Raw genomic sequence first — 15,787 nt, forward strand, 5'->3', positions numbered from 1 at the left:
AACTATAGTGATTCAGGGCACTCCAGTTAACACAAGTCAGCTCTCAAAACTATTCTCAAAGGCAGTACTTTTAGAACAGAGTATCCAAATGTCCAAAACAGTTTACCAGCAAAGATCAAAATGCTCTAGCCTACTGATCCTCAGGTTTGACAGTAAGACTGTCTGGATTGTCTTACTTGACTGTAAGACAATTTTTTCTAAAGAACGAAAATGAATAAAGTCTGGCAGTACGTCCACAAGATAATGTAGGAGCAAGCCAGTTAACGGGCTTCCTTTTGAGTGACTTCCTCTTCTACAGTCCAGGTACGCTGCCTAAAGACAATTTTGAGATAGACAATTTAAAAGATTACAAGCCCAACACCAAGGCTTAAAAAGAAGCCCAGACAGATTAAAAAAACAAACAAACAAAAAATACCCCACAAAACAACTTTTAACATCAAGCATCCTCAAAATATAAACTCTGGCCTAAATAGAGTACACTTACAGAACTAGTTTCACAAGCTGAGTCCAGCTTGATCTCCTTACACTTATGCAAAACCAGTTCTCATTCAGGCACACTGCCATATTGCTTTGGATGCCAAAATAAGAGATAAGCATTTTTGAAGAAGAAATTTCTATTTTTTTATTTAGTACGTGCCCAAATTGAATCAGGAGGCTGGTTTAGACTCAAGAGTTAGCCTACAAAGGCATCAAGGCAACATGGCCACAGGCACGCCCCCTAAAACACATAAGTGTTTTAAAATACCATAAATATATAGTTTTTAGACTATAATTTTTACACTGTTTTAATGTTTTAAATAATTTTAATTAAAGAAATTCCAAAAGTAAAAAGCTAAGTAATGTGATAAGCCAACCCACCAGTCAGAGCAGACAAAAATATACCCCAAAGCATTGTTTGCCTCCAATTCCCACACCAGAGTTACAATCATTGAATGATTTAAACTGGCAGGTACTATAGGGAATCATGCAGCCAAACATCCTCTTTAAAGCTCAAGTTTAAAATCTCAAGTTGGAAGGGACCCATAAGGACAATTGGGTCAACTGCTTCCAGAACAGAACTTCCAAAGACACACTCTAGAAGCAGCCTTGCCTTAATACTTTGCTTCCTGTACTTCACTACTCTTGTGTTCTTCCTTCCAGAGTGCCTGACTTCAGCTCCATGGAATTATTTCCCATTCAGATTTCTTCTCACTGTATCTCAATTAAAAAAAAAAATAATAATAAAACCAACTCCTTCCTAGGTGTTTAGTCTGCTTCCTTTCATCAGGAGAAAAGGAGAACATTTATGGCATTTCCAGCTGGGCATATGATTAGCAAACATATGATCTCCAGCTACATAAATGAGTTCAAAGCATTCAAGGGCTGTTGGAGGCAGCCTGATAGGCAAGCGTGTGTCCCAGAGCTCTCCACCCTGCTATACTTGCCCACTGGAAACAGGCACATCTATAGGTGTAACACAGGCCGATTACAGGTATACTACTTGTTCTCATACCAATGTTCTCTTCTCTACTTTTTTCATGCCTTGAAGCTAATATACATCAGAAGAGCCTCAGAGTGGGAGCTTGCCATTTGGTGCCAAAAGGGCAGAGGACAGCATGTCATTTAGAGGCATAAGCCCTGTAGGCACTGGCTCCCCTGATTTCATGTGGTACTATTCATGCTTGCCATGCAAACAAAATACAGTACTTGTGCCAGGTAATAGGAGAATCTGGGGTTGGAATGGGAAGTATATGGTTGGGTAACAAGTTAGAGCTAGATATTTAGATTTACGCCATGAGGTGTGTTGCATAATGGATGCTGAGAAAGGTTGACATGTAGATGTATCAGCAAGGTCTGCAGCTGACAGCATACACTGACTGTAAATGTAAAAGTTATTTCCAACAAAAAATCAAAGCAGTACAAGAGAAAGAAAAAGCAAAACACTCAGTCACTGGCTGGGGAGAGCAGTGGCAGCTTCCAAACATCCTCCTCTTAGGGGTAAGGAGGTGTCTCTCCAGTTCCGGCACGGAATGTGAAGATAATGATAGCAATTAATATTTTGCCATGCTTTTTTCCTAGCACCACACTTTTATCATCAGGCTCAAACACTTTATTCTTCTTGTTTCCCCTCACCATGTTTATGACTGTTTGTGCTGACCGGAGTATGTTAATCAGGTGCAAATGAAGCATATTCACTGGTCAGTCAGCTTCTGCACACATCTATGATTGCCTAATACTTACCAAGCAATTAAACGTCTCGTCTACTTTGCTGGGCACTATGGTTTTCTGGGATACAAACTGAAATCTACACAACAAGAGGCAAGGAAAGCTGAGGAGGGATTCTCACACCACTTCTAGTTGCTTCCCATGAGAACCTGCCATAACCACACTATCAAAATTTGCAGGTGCAAGGCCACAAGAGCAGCAATCTGAGAATAACAGCACGAGAACAAGATATGAAAAATACTGCCACGGAGGCTCCGGAAAACTCTGTGTCAACAACTTCAGGGAAAAGTCAGAGACCTGCAACAGCAGGCTATTAGCATTACTAATGCTAAAGCAGTATGGTTGCGAAGGCGCTGTGCAACAGGGATGTGTCTGAATTTATTTTAATACTTTGAAGAGGAGCTGTGATGCCCCCAAAAACACAGATCACCTCTTCCTTCTTTTCTTACCTTACCTGGAGACTAACAACACTGGAAAGAATGGACATTTTAAAAAAAAAGAGTCATGTCTGATCTATATTGTAATATTTTACAAAGCTAAATTATTTAGACTCTGCTGGCTAATTTCACTTATATTCAGGGAAGATCTGTTAGAACACAAAACTTCAGTGTTCAGTATATGTAACCCAAACACACATACGTTATACCAGTGCTCAAGAATGGTCTAGGCCCCTCTCTCCTATAACCAAATGACATTTTTGGAAAGGCAGACAGTGTACATAAGCAAAATCATTTCATATTTTCTTACAGAATTATTTCAACAATATTTTATTTGGTTACTTCTAGAGTGCCACTGGAATTTTACAAACAAACAAACAAAAAAGAAGTATTAGAGATCCAAACACAAACAATGTTCTACCTGTAAAGACTCAGCTGCAAAAATCAGACTTGTGTTAATGACAGAAACTTATGTATTTTAAGCACATTCATAGGAGCAAATATAAATGCAAAAAATATTTTTATTATAAACCTCACCTTTGAGAGAAGATTTTTTGAACTGATGCTGTAGCCTTTAAGGCTCTCATGCAACTTCTGCAGGTGCTGCACAACTCTTCTTTGTTGCTCATCATTTCTCAGCTCTTCTTGCTTAATCAGAAAGTCATAATGTTCTAAAGGTCCATTGCAAACCAGTAAGGCTCTGGCATTAGCATCTGCAGGAGTACCAGGGACTGTCTTCTCATCTCCCTGGGCTGTGTATGCTGTAAAGTGAAAAGTACATTATTAATACAGAAGTTCTGAAAAGCATCCTCTTATATTCATAAGCAACACACATTCTTAACAGTTTACACAAAGATTCAAATACATTACTTATTTATACAATCTACATATCTAGAGTATGTCACATTTTCATTTTTCATTAAATCACTTTCTGACTTCAGTAGTATGCTTTAACATGTATTTTTACTATTAACAAGCTCACACACTAAAATGCTGAGCTGGAGAGTTGGTAAGATTTGGATGAGCTGTTGCAAGCGAAGATTTCATCTTTTTTATTTTTTTTCCCCAAACTGGGGCAAAGTGCATTTCTCTGAACAGATTAATCCTTTACAGATTGCTGGGCTAAAGTAGGCAGGAAGAATTTAAAAGCAAGCAAACAGGAGACCAAAACAGCAGTTCTGTAATCAAGCTGAAAGAGTCAAAGACCACACTATGCAAGGCGATAGCTGTTCAGCCATGTAATGCCACAGTCTGCTCTGCTGGCATTATCATCTTCCTAGAAAAGACAGGACCCTGACAAAGTAGGAATTCTGTTTATTAAAAAGACAAAAAACAAACACACAAAAAAAACAAACAAAAAAGAAGTCAGGATTGCTAGACATATAATGAGACATAACTAGGAAAGGAAAGAACATAGAGGATTACAAAGAAGGCTTGCTAAAACAGTAAGATCAGAAACTTAACAATGGAGTACACTGAAAAGGTGTTTAATGTCTTCTTCGCTTCCACTGTAATTTAAAGGGTTAAGTACAATCATGAGTAATAAAAGAAATAGATTTGTGTAGGAAAAACACATATCACAGACTACATAGTTATATATTTTGAACATTGTGAGTTCTAGGGAAATTCATCCATAAATGCTTCAGTCAAGTTTCCTAAGCAACACAATGGCCGCTAACAGCTTTCTTTGAGGCCTAACTGAAGGCAGGTGAGGTTCCAAAATAACACGAAAATGAAACAATTTCTGTCTTTAAAAAGGAGATTAAGGCAAATGCAGAAATTAATATGTCAGTCAAATCAACTCCAAAACACTCAAAAATACTGGAAGCAAGTACTAACAGATATTATTTATTATTTTTTTTAATAAAGCCCTTGACAAGATAACAATGTAACAAATAAAAGGCAACACCAGCTCCTCAGGAACAGTACCAGATCAACAAGTTTTCCTCTGATCAGGTAACACGCTCAGTAGGTAGAGGAAAAACATCTTAATTGCAGTAACACTTTTGTCATTGGGTCACACAGCATTCTCAGAGTTTTAAATTATTACAAGAAACGTAAAGTGAATATAGTTACAAAAAAGAAGGATAAAACTGAGAAATGATATCAAATTACATTTATTTATTGCAAGTAATACCTTAGTTTCTCCAAAGCAAGACACACTGTTCCATCTCCAGCCAATAATTACACCAAATTCTCCTGCCCTGAAGGAACTGAGTTACTGCTATGAATTAAAAGTAATTAGCTCATCCCTAGCTAAAGAGATCACATAAAGAGAGGTGAGTTCAAAGTCTGTTATTGCAAAACTTCCAGTAAAACCTTTAGATATGACTAAAGAGAAGCATACAGCTACCTCCAGATACACACATGGTACTGACAAAAGGAAATAAGCTATATTTATACACTTAATTTAGTAACTATAACTAAGGCAGTGAAATTGATTAATAGTCTGTAAGTTGTAAAACTTTCATTGATAAGGATTGAAATTTTAAAATAAGTTTGACAAAAATCTGTCAGGAAGAGGTCAGCAATACCTGACCCACCTCCAAAGGGAAGGAAAAAAGGCATAGATGACCTCTTGAAGATTTTTAATCTTGTTTTCAACCATTCCACTCCCACACAGAGTCAACCTCAGTCCTGTGGTCTGTACCTCCAAACTATTTGTGCCTTCACCATGTGTAAGGCTTGATGGCTCCAAAAGCTTCAATACGAGGGACAGCCCTGTTATACCTCTCAAGCCACCAGTTCCTACTGCTTACCACAAGATTGGAGAGAAAAAAGAAAAAAAAAAAAAAGCTGATTTAGGGATAAGAAAGGGTTTGTGGCTCACAACCTTTCTGGCCATGGACAAAGCACACCAGTAGGACTGCTCAGAAGCGTGCTTTTTGTCTCAGATTACATGTACTTACAGCTAACCATCCCGGGAGTGGAAGAAAATACTTCTTCATTACCAGATGACAGAGATGGAGAGCATGCCAAGTGATGACAGAGGGGGTCATGGGACCCATTGCTTACTGTTCTCCTAAAATAATATTATAAGCTGGGATTTAAATGCAATGGGAGTACACTATAATACTCCATCTAGAGACATCCAGTAACTGGTAAGTGATAAACTCAAACCTGTAGCTGCAAAACAAAAGCATATACTCTTAAAAAGTGTGTAGGGGTTTCAGAAGTAAGTCAACAGAAGACAGCTATTCAAGTGATAAACTATCTAAGATACAGAGAAAAATGTGGGTCTTCCATTCTAACCTGCATTTTGTGGGATAGATTGAAAAATCATTCATGCAACTGTGTTTCTATAGTAATCTATTCCTGACCTGATAAAGAAAAGGAAACTTCAGAAACTTTAATAAATAGCCAAGGAATACCAGACAATTACCTTCCACAACCTTACATCAAGGAAATTACTGCTAGAATAGCAATCACCTATGATTCAGGACATTAATCGTAGTCCTACAGCCTTCCCCTCCATGGAAATGCAAAAGATGCATTTTCATTTATACTTTTTTGTTTCTTTGTATTACATAAACTGTTACTTGATTTTTATTAGCTCCCCTCTGAAATCTTTGTGTCACACACAGAAAAAGCATCTTTTATCTCTATGCAGTGTTCTAGATGCAACTACAGAAAAGGGCAGTGTCAATTCATTATTCACCTGTACACAAACCAGTGTAAAACTACAGACATGCATTTATCCATAACCTCTCTTTCCCACCTCCAGGGTGCGTGACAGCGTTGGATGTTATCACATTTAGCCTGACATTAACTGCTTCTATAAGAGCTGCCACCAGTTTGCAACTTTTTACTAAATTCCTATTCCTAAACCATACATATTTAAGTGTAATCTCACTTTATTTCAAGCCATAAAATTAACTGCTTGCATTTGCCTTTCTGCTTGCCTGTCCAAGGATCACAGACTGAGCTGCAGTGAAGATGTAATGTGATACACACGAAGTGCTGCCTTGGAGAAATCCAAGAGGAAAAACTCACTGAAGTCAAAAAGCACTTATTAATGTATAACTGACTAATGAAAATGCCAATCTGAAATTGTAAAAATTTGCTTTAAAGTGGGAAACTTAAAAACACCTTCAGTAAACTGACATTAATTTACCACTGTGAAGTTAAGTGCCTACATAAAAGTATAAAAAGTGTTCTTAACTCCAGGGACCTTCTGCTCTGGAAAAGAGCAGCAAATTGAAGAAACTAATCAGTATGTTGTTGAGTTTTCCTACTGCCACTTAGAACTGATGTCTGAGATGACACAGGAAAAAGGCATGCGAGTTTCAATGACACCGCTTATGAAAGCCACAGTCACAGCTGAGGCAGGCACTAGAGTTATTTATGTAAGAAGACAATCTGAAATGGAAGCCAGGTTGAGGCATATCAAACACTGATCTCGACAGCAGCTAGGAGGCTGAGAGCACAGAAGGGCAACTGAGGTAAACACCACTCATCCTGGTAATCCTTGTTTTTTTCCCTAGTAGTTGGCATTTTATTATGTAAGGTTTTGAACCATAATGTCTAAAATCTGTCAAAAGAGAATTCCCATGACAAAAATCCTAGCAGGTCCTTGTTCCTCCGTATTTCAGGGTCTAGGAAAAGAATCTGGGGTTCCCTGCACAAATTTTATTTTTGCTATCTTTCAATGACTGCAGAAACTGACACCTTAGAATTTACTAACCCTTGAGTTTTCAAGTAAAACAAAAAGATTTCATGTGAATTTAAGATGATTATTCAGTTCTGAGAGAGTAAAGGTATTGTACATCCACAAAAGAATTCAAATTTGGTCTGCAATATCTCTTACTGCCCTCAAATTAAGCATATTTCAAACACAAGATTAGAATTGTAGACCTTCAATGGGATGAAAAAGAAAAACCAGGAGAGATAGATAATATCTAGCTAAAGAAGCAAAGACCAAACGGGACTGAACTCCTATTGCAAAAGGTAAGTCATGCTTCAGATTGCAGAATTCACCTCACTAGAGGTTCACTCACACACAGCACACATCAAAATGTGTATTACTAATTCTAAAAACAAAGTTGAAACAAGCACAAGCACTTCAGGGGACTAAGGATGGAAAAAAAAAAAAAAAATCAGCTTTAACCCTCGTGCTGTATGTATGCTTCAAACCACTCCCTCATGGGTATGATTAGACAGAGTTTTCAATCATGGAGACTAAGGCTGAAGACAACATTCACCTTTCTAAGCATAAGGGAAGCTAAATTTATCTAATTACCCCCAAACTACACTCAAGAATTGTGTTTAATTACAGCATATCTTGAAGAAAATATATTCTGAAGACTTAAGAGATGGAGAATTAGCCATTTTCTATGCCAGTTTGTCGTAATGGTTAATTACTATTTGTCTTAACGATAAAACATATTTCTAACTAATAGTTGTTCAAGAACTGCATCTAAACCAAACTCATGGAGGTTACAACTGCACCAAAGTTAATCACCCCAAAATCACTCAACTGCCACATAGAAAAGCAAAGTCCGACCATCCGTACTGGGGGATGCTGCAGGAAAAGGCCAAGTAATTTCCACAAATTGAAAACATTAGTCCAGTATCATATAAAACAAAAGGAAAAAAAAAAATACACCTGCTGAAATGAGGAGTTCAAATCAGAAGAGGCAGGTTGCAGCTAAGAGACAAGAAAAAGAATTTGGACTGTCCTCCACTGTATGACCTTGGGCAAACCACTGAACCCCTATTTAGCCCTCTGGCTGTCCATTCATTCGGGCAATGAAGTAGTATTTAACCTTCTAGAGAAATATGTGAGTTGGAACTACAATTCCTCCTTTTTGCATATATGCCTGTGACATTATTCTGAAATAAGACTACTTGTACTATTTCCATGCACACCCCATTTAACAATTTGACCTGCAATGACATCTTTTAATTAAGGAAAAGGTACAAAAGTGTGGAAGAAGACTGTGAACCAGTGATCGTAAAAAACAGATTAGAAATCAATTCAATGGTCGCTGCCCACCCCTGCAGATGTCCTCAAATAATATATGTAAGGACTACCTTCCCTTTAACATGGAAACTGAAAAACTATTACTAAAGCTACTGGATTTGTTCTGATAACTTCTCAAAAATGGTTATAAAAACCAATCTACATCGATTTAAAGTGTTAGACCAACACCAAATAAAACATGCACAACCATAGTACTAACTATAGTGCTTGTCTATTTTCCTTAGGATGTATAAATATTGTACAGCCACAATATAATGTGCGTAGTGAACATTTATCAATCCTCCCAGACCTGCTGACTGACTTCCAGGCTCTGGGACTCGGCTGAATCCCCACACTTTCGTCAGACCAGCAGAGAACAAACAGCTCTCACTGAAGAAATAAAACCTCTGCTTCCTAAGCCTCACGTTAACAAAACCTAGCTCCCCGTAAATTTGTGCATTACACTGACTTTTTAAGCCAGACACAGCTAAGCTCTATACACGAGAGGATCTTTTTTGAGGAAAAAAAAGTCCCCGAGACAGCCTAAAGCACAGCGAGAGCCTCGGCCGGCACCAGCCCGCTGGCCGCCCATCACGCCGCCGCCGGGGCCGCAGCCGTCTGAAGCCCCGTTTACACGGGAAAAGGGACACCGTTAACTCAGGAAGCCGCGGGGCCCCCCACGGAGCCCCCACCGCTCTTGGGGGGCCGACTCCCGGCATCAGCCCCCGGGGACGCGGGACCCTGCGGGGCTGGCTCGGCGGAGAGGCCGCCCCGGCCTGCCCCGGCGGGGGAACGTGAGGACACGGCCAGGACACGCCAGCGCGGCCGGGCCGGTGCACGTCCCGCCGGTGCCTGCCGCCCGCCCGGCACCGGCAAGCCCCCTCCCCTCAGCTCGGCCCCACCTCCGCCGGAGGGGAGACCAGCGGCGGGGAGGGAGGCACCGGCTCCTGCGGCCGCTCCACGGTGCCCTGCCTGCCTCCCTCCTTCCCCGCGCGGTGCCCCAGCCCTCCCTTCGCCCGACAACGGGGCCGGCGAGCCCCCTCCCTCCCGCGGCGGTACTGACCTCTCCGCAGGGCGGCGGCCGGCGCCGGGAGCCCCAGGCGGGCGGCACGCCGCGCCGAAGCCCGCAACAAGCAGCGCGCAGTAACCAAGGGCGACACGGGCGCCGCCATCTTCCCGGCCCGGCCTCTGCGGCGGGGGCGCGGGGCGCGCTGGGAAATGGAGTCCCGCCGCCCCTCCCGGGGCAACGGCCGCCGGCCTTCGGAGGAGCCGGGCCTGGGCCGGGGCTGGGCCCAGCAGGAACGGGGGTCCCCGGCTCCTCTCCCTCCCCTTTCCCCTCACAGCGAGCCGCAGGCTGTGAGGCAGCCCCCGGGAGAGGCAGAGCCGGCCATACCCACCCCAGGGCCATGCTCCTCACACAGCCAGGTCGGCCGCTCTCTCAGCACAAATGGCACCTTAGTGACCCCGGGTGCCACGCTGGTGCCGTTTTTGGTGCCTTACTGCCGCAGCCACACACCCCAATTTTCCACACAACCTGCCTGTCAGCGATGATCCGTACCATGTGGCGCTGTGGCTGCATCGGATATGGCAGCTTTCCGGCCTGCTTGGCCATCACCGAGGAGTTTGGCAACTGAATCTGCATTTTGTCGACGATTTCTAGCTCGTGTCATTTACCTATAAAAGCGTGGACCATAAAATACTAAGGACAAATATTTGTAAAACAGTAAAGGCAAAATATTCCCGGACAGAGTTAACAGTGTATCTGCACATAAGTAGCAAAACCACGGAATGGAATCACGGAATTGTCGGAGTTGGAAGGGAGCTCTAGAGACCATCCAGTCCCACTCCCCTGCCAAAGCAGGGCTGCCCAGGGCACATCACTCAGGGCTGCATCCAAGCGGGGCTTGAAAATCTCCAGAGAAGGGGAGACAACCTCCCTGGGCAGCCTGTTCCAGGGCTCTGCCACCCTCACCAGAAAGAAGTTCTTCCTCATATTTGAGTGGAGGAGGAACTCATGTTCCAGCTTGGGCCTGTTGCCCCTCGTCCTGTCACCGGGAACCACTGAAAAGAGTCCAGCTCCATCATCCTTCAACCCACCCTTTAGATACTTGTAAACGTGGATAAGGGCTTCCCTCAGCCTTCTCTTCTCCAGGCTAAAGAGCTCCAGGTCTCTCAGCCTTTCCTCATAAGGGAGATGCTCCAATCCCTTAATTATCTTAGTTGCCCTACGTTGGACTCTCTCCAGTAGCTCCCTGTCTCTCTTGAACTGGGGAGCCCAGAACTGGATGTAGTATTCCTAAGAACATATATTTAAAACCTCCAACAGCAAGATACGTTAACATAAAAGCAATCTCCCTGAAGATGATGCCAAACGCAGAGCCTGGTTCAGCCCTGTAGGGCCGGTGTGTGCTCGGCACAGGGCCAGCCCCATCCTGGGCAGTTCACCCAGAGCTCCGCCAGAGAACACCGACTACCAGCCTCCTTTGGTCGGTACCGGATGGCCTTATCCAGCCACTGCCACTGTGGCTACAAAGCTCTTTTTGGGCAGAAAGGCACGATGCAGAGCAGCCTGCACTCCAAGGAAATAGCACCCACACTCGGGAATCCACGATCCACTCCAGCACTCACTCAGTGGCTGGCTGGCCAGCCCTGCCTTCCCGTCAGAAATGCACCCAAAGGGCAGGATGGGGCTTCAAAAGATGTTGCCTAAGGAGAGCATTGTGCAAAAAACGGGTAACAAAATGTCTGCTCGTGGTAAAAGCGCAAAGGAAATGCTTTAACTGACTTTTGCTTTTGCAACGTCAGAACCCCCTAGCTTATCACAGCATTAAACTTCCACGCAACATGAGAAAGCGAGCAAGTAATTTTCATAGACCATTAATAACTTTATTTTTTATAAGAGTGTAGCAAAATGTTGCACCAGGGCACTACAGAACAGCTTGCAAACAACATTTGATTATATCCTGAATAGTATTGCTAATTTTAAAAATAACGTTTATGATCTTGAAAATATTATCAGTGAGTGAAGTTATCTTCTAACATGTTCAGCTGTTTTAAAATATGTAGTTGCTCCAGACACATCTTCAATACTAAATACCTAATTAAGTAGTGAACCAAAGTGCCAGTTTATCACATCTTTAAAAAGCTGGTTTTGGTGCATTTTCTTTCATCTTTCCTTTATTGAGCATTTATTGGTTTTGATTCATCCTAGCATGTTATAGCTATCAACACCTGTGCCCATTTAGGAATGAATTCCAGTACAAATCATAGTGAATTGAATAGACATCTCCAAGATGCATCACAATTGTTGCAATATTTTTAGAAACTCAAACAAGGAAACAAACAACTTCAGTAAAAGTGATTTAAATAACAAATAACTTATCTTTATAAACAGCTTATCTCCTTGAGAACAAAGAATAAACAAGGCAAGAAGAGCCGTTTTTTCTTCCATTATTAACTCAGATCACAATATGAACGGGTGAAATGTCAAGAATAATTGGAGAAAATGACAGCATAATCTTCAGCAAAAACATCTGATTTATTTAAATTGTCACTGTTTTTTTCTTAACCTTGTTATCCAAGGCAGCACAGAAAAACTTCCCAATTGGGTCTACTCTGACATCTTCTACCTAAGTGAATAAACCCTCTGCAACCCTGTGAGTCTTCTATACACTGGCAAACTCTGGAATGCCACCGCACGCTGTATTGCACATCCCAGCATTGGCTGTAAGCACTTGGCAAAAACACGTGGTGGTGTTAACCCAAAAAGAACAGGACTTTCAAGCATGTTTCTATAGATTAGTGTGGTTAATGGCCTGTAACAGATATAGATCCATTCTGTAATATGTTTGGATATTTTGTTCACTGTACCTGTTCCTTTGCTCACTGCCAAAAATGTGGCATTTCAACCGAGTAGAAATCAAACTGACACTTGTTAAACCCAGCTACTCAGCTGCCAGCTAGCCAAAAGTATAGGTGGTCTTTAACAGGAATTAAAATCAGGGGTGTAATAAAACCCCTCCAGAGGCCACCTCTGGCCTTTAGTGGTATAAAGTGTGCTCCTTTTAGAAATCCTGAGGTACTGAACTCTGTGGTGATGCATGTGTCCAAGGGTCTTCAGGCCTCTGCCAGACCTTCTCTAAGGTTCTGCAGAACGAGGGCAGGGTCTACCTGCCAGCAAGGCTCCAAGATATTCCCACCATGGGAAACATCTTTGGCTCCCATACATAAACATACTTTTGATCTAGGACTGACCATTCAGCCTACTCTAAGAAAATTCATTTTGTGGTTAGTTTTCATCAACACGGTTTCCATCAGAAGCCATTTTCCTGGGATTATGTCAAAACACTTGGGGGTAAATGATATTAATCTCATCTATTTTGAGACAACCAAATACGCTATTAATAGTCTATGTTGCTTATAAAGCCTCAGATTAATAAAGCTGCAGAAATGTCCCCAAACTAGGGGTTTTTCACTATCTATTTTCACTATCTGTTTATAGCTTGCATTTCAGTCAGCTCAAACAGCTCAATGTGCTAGAAATTCACTGCACAGTTTTCCAGCTACACGGACACCACTCAGCACCTCTCAGAACAAGGGGTTCACAGTAGAAACGAATGCCTGTGAGCTGGTGGATGACATGCTAAAGAATCTGGAAGTGTATATGAGAATCATCCCTGTTGAAAGGGATAATATAGTGTATAAAGAGAGAAGAGGAACTGAATGTGACAGTTAAATCTAAATATATATATATAAAGTATGTGGATATAACAAATTGTATTTATACACTTAATGTTTTTATCTGGATTGTAAGTATACAATGCAGACATTCAAACATCGTGCTTCAAAGCATTGGAGCTCATGCAGGAATCAGGAAGTCATTTTTCCGCATAAAGCATTGCACAATGAGTTCAATGCCTTGTGAGTTTTGCTTTACCCTGAGTCAGCATTCCCCACTAGTTTCGACAAAATATGCCTGTGTCGACTAAAATGTGTTAACCTGGCACCTGTCAGAAGGCTGGAGAATCCTAACTGGATAATGGAGAGATTTCGTTTCCTTTCCAGTGAAATGTAACTTTCTTTTAAAAACAAAGAAACAAACAAAAAAACTACTTAAGAGATATTACTATACCAAATTTAAGAATGAATCATCTGTTAATACCTGCTTCTGTAGGTACATGCTATAAAACCCTGGTATTCACCTTGCCACTTGAAGTTATGCCAGAAAATGTTTGTATTATAGCTGAATAAATAATGTGTAGTAATAAAACCACAAGTGCCTAATCTCTTAGTTGTTAGTCTAAACGCTTGATTTCTTGCAACTAATCTTTGGACCTACAAACACAGCTGACCTCCTTCTCTCCAGATTCGAAATTTGGCCCAAAGTTCATGTCAGAAACAGAACTGAAACTTTCATTTCTGAATTTATGCTCACCTTCATCCTGAGAAAAGAACCTTTCTAGCAAACAGAAACCACTACAGATAGTGTAACTCCAGTCTTATGGATCACAAAAAACGATCTGATGATTCAAAATAAACACATGCATTTTCTGAGGGTGGGAAGGAAACAAGGAGGCTCGCAGGGCTCTGATTTTTTCCCCACCTTCGTGCCTTTTCTTTGTCTCATTAGCCAGCGTGGCATGCATGCTTTCATGTAAGGGGGGTTGTCATGAAGCAGGACATCTTCCCCTTTGTCTCTCAGGTCAGAGGGTTTGAATATGGCCTCAATTAAAAAAAAAACAACAACACAGAGATATGAGACCTTACCAAACCAATGTAACTTCCTTACCTACCAATGCAATTGACACACAGGCACTAAAACCTTCACTCCCTGTACCCTGCCTCCGTACAGCTCTCCAGCACCAGTTATCTGTGTTAGGAAAAGCAGAGGGAACAATGGTGCCGTGAGAAAAGCACTCAACTTTAGCCTCACTCTTTGTATTTACCCAGAATGAGAACAAATTATATTCTTTGATTCATCACAGGCTCACCAACTTCCCCAATGTACACTATTAGGGACTTTGTTTCTTTGGAATAGATAATGAAACCAGGATTGGCCAGGAGGCAGGCAATATATTATACTTAAGACAACACCAGTGCTCTGCTGCATTTTCACATTTGCAGTCAGATGTGGTACCATAGGTTGTGTAACAAACAAAAGCTTCTCCAGATGTGTGCGCACGTAATCTCAGTAGAATTAATGAGTTATTTCTTGCCTTGCTGCAAGACGAGTTTAATAACTAGCATAATTCAGGTAAGGCTCCCTTTCACTCCCACTTTGTAAAGCTGTCAGCTTAATTTCTGTTTATAATTATAAAGTGAATAGTTGGCAGCTATTAGCAGAAAGAAAGGAAGTAAGGAAGGTGCATCAGTAAGAGCGAGAAATAATACTGGAGGAGTGATGAGCAGGAAATTCACAGAAAAGTTACCAAGCAAACCACCTACAGCATACAGGTTATGTGGATGGGCTAATTTGGTACCTTGGGTTCATCTCTGCTTTCTGATTATCTTTTTATTAACATAGACAACTGCTAACTAAACTTGCTGGATGTTAACTTTGAGTCTCTCGGATGTGATCTGGGGGCAGCCTGCCATTTTGCCCACTGCCTAGACACAGATTTTTAGAAAAAACAGAACTAGTTTTCCTACAGTGTCATTCTGCCTGGATAGTAATGGAGCGTCCCCAGAACTCTTTCATAAGGAAGGAAGGAAAATTATGTATGCATTTAAGGAGGGATACTGTTAACAGATAAAAAAAATAAATCTGGAAGACCTCTAAGACAATAGAGTCATTTAGAAATATTAGCACTGGATTAATATAATTTCTATTCACTGATGTCCAAGATGCATCAAGAAGGCAAACATTCCACATCTTTTGGTAATGTTTCTTTTATCATAACACACCATCTACTTGAATCAGGTACTGAAGACTCAAAGACCTTATGTCTTGGAAGGGAACAATTCTGTCAGCTCCCCTTCTCCCTTTCTCTTTTTTTCTATCTTTCTTCAGGTTACTAAAATACCTTTTCAAGTTATTCTGTAAACACAATTTTCCTTTCCTATCCTCTATGAATTAAATGTGAACTCTTAATATTTGTAAACTATCAGGATATAAAATCTGGGCCAGGGGGTTATACTGCTATTAAACACATATCATTTGTGGAAATTCAGTAATTTTTTAAAG

General features: G+C 41.3%; 1 protein-coding gene across 1 annotated transcript in view; it reads right to left on the minus strand.

Annotated features, from left to right (window-relative positions):
* LACE1 (lactation elevated 1) overlaps positions 1–9,785 on the minus strand; it is a 65,783-nt gene extending 55,998 nt beyond the window's left edge. Inside the window, exons 1-2 of the mRNA XM_014964585.1 lie at positions 9,668–9,785; positions 3,180–3,403 (exon numbers count right to left, since the gene is read on the minus strand). Of these exons, the coding sequence (XP_014820071.1) occupies positions 3,180–3,403; positions 9,668–9,776 (333 nt within the window). The 5' untranslated portion in view covers positions 9,777–9,785. The remainder of the gene's footprint in view (positions 1–3,179; positions 3,404–9,667) is intronic.
* Between the last annotated feature and the right edge of the window lie 6,002 nt (positions 9,786–15,787).

This window comes from Calidris pugnax, unplaced genomic scaffold (assembly GCF_001431845.1).
Source record: "Calidris pugnax isolate Ruff unplaced genomic scaffold, ASM143184v1 scaffold219, whole genome shotgun sequence".
Taxonomy (NCBI): domain Eukaryota; kingdom Metazoa; phylum Chordata; class Aves; order Charadriiformes; family Scolopacidae; genus Calidris; species Calidris pugnax.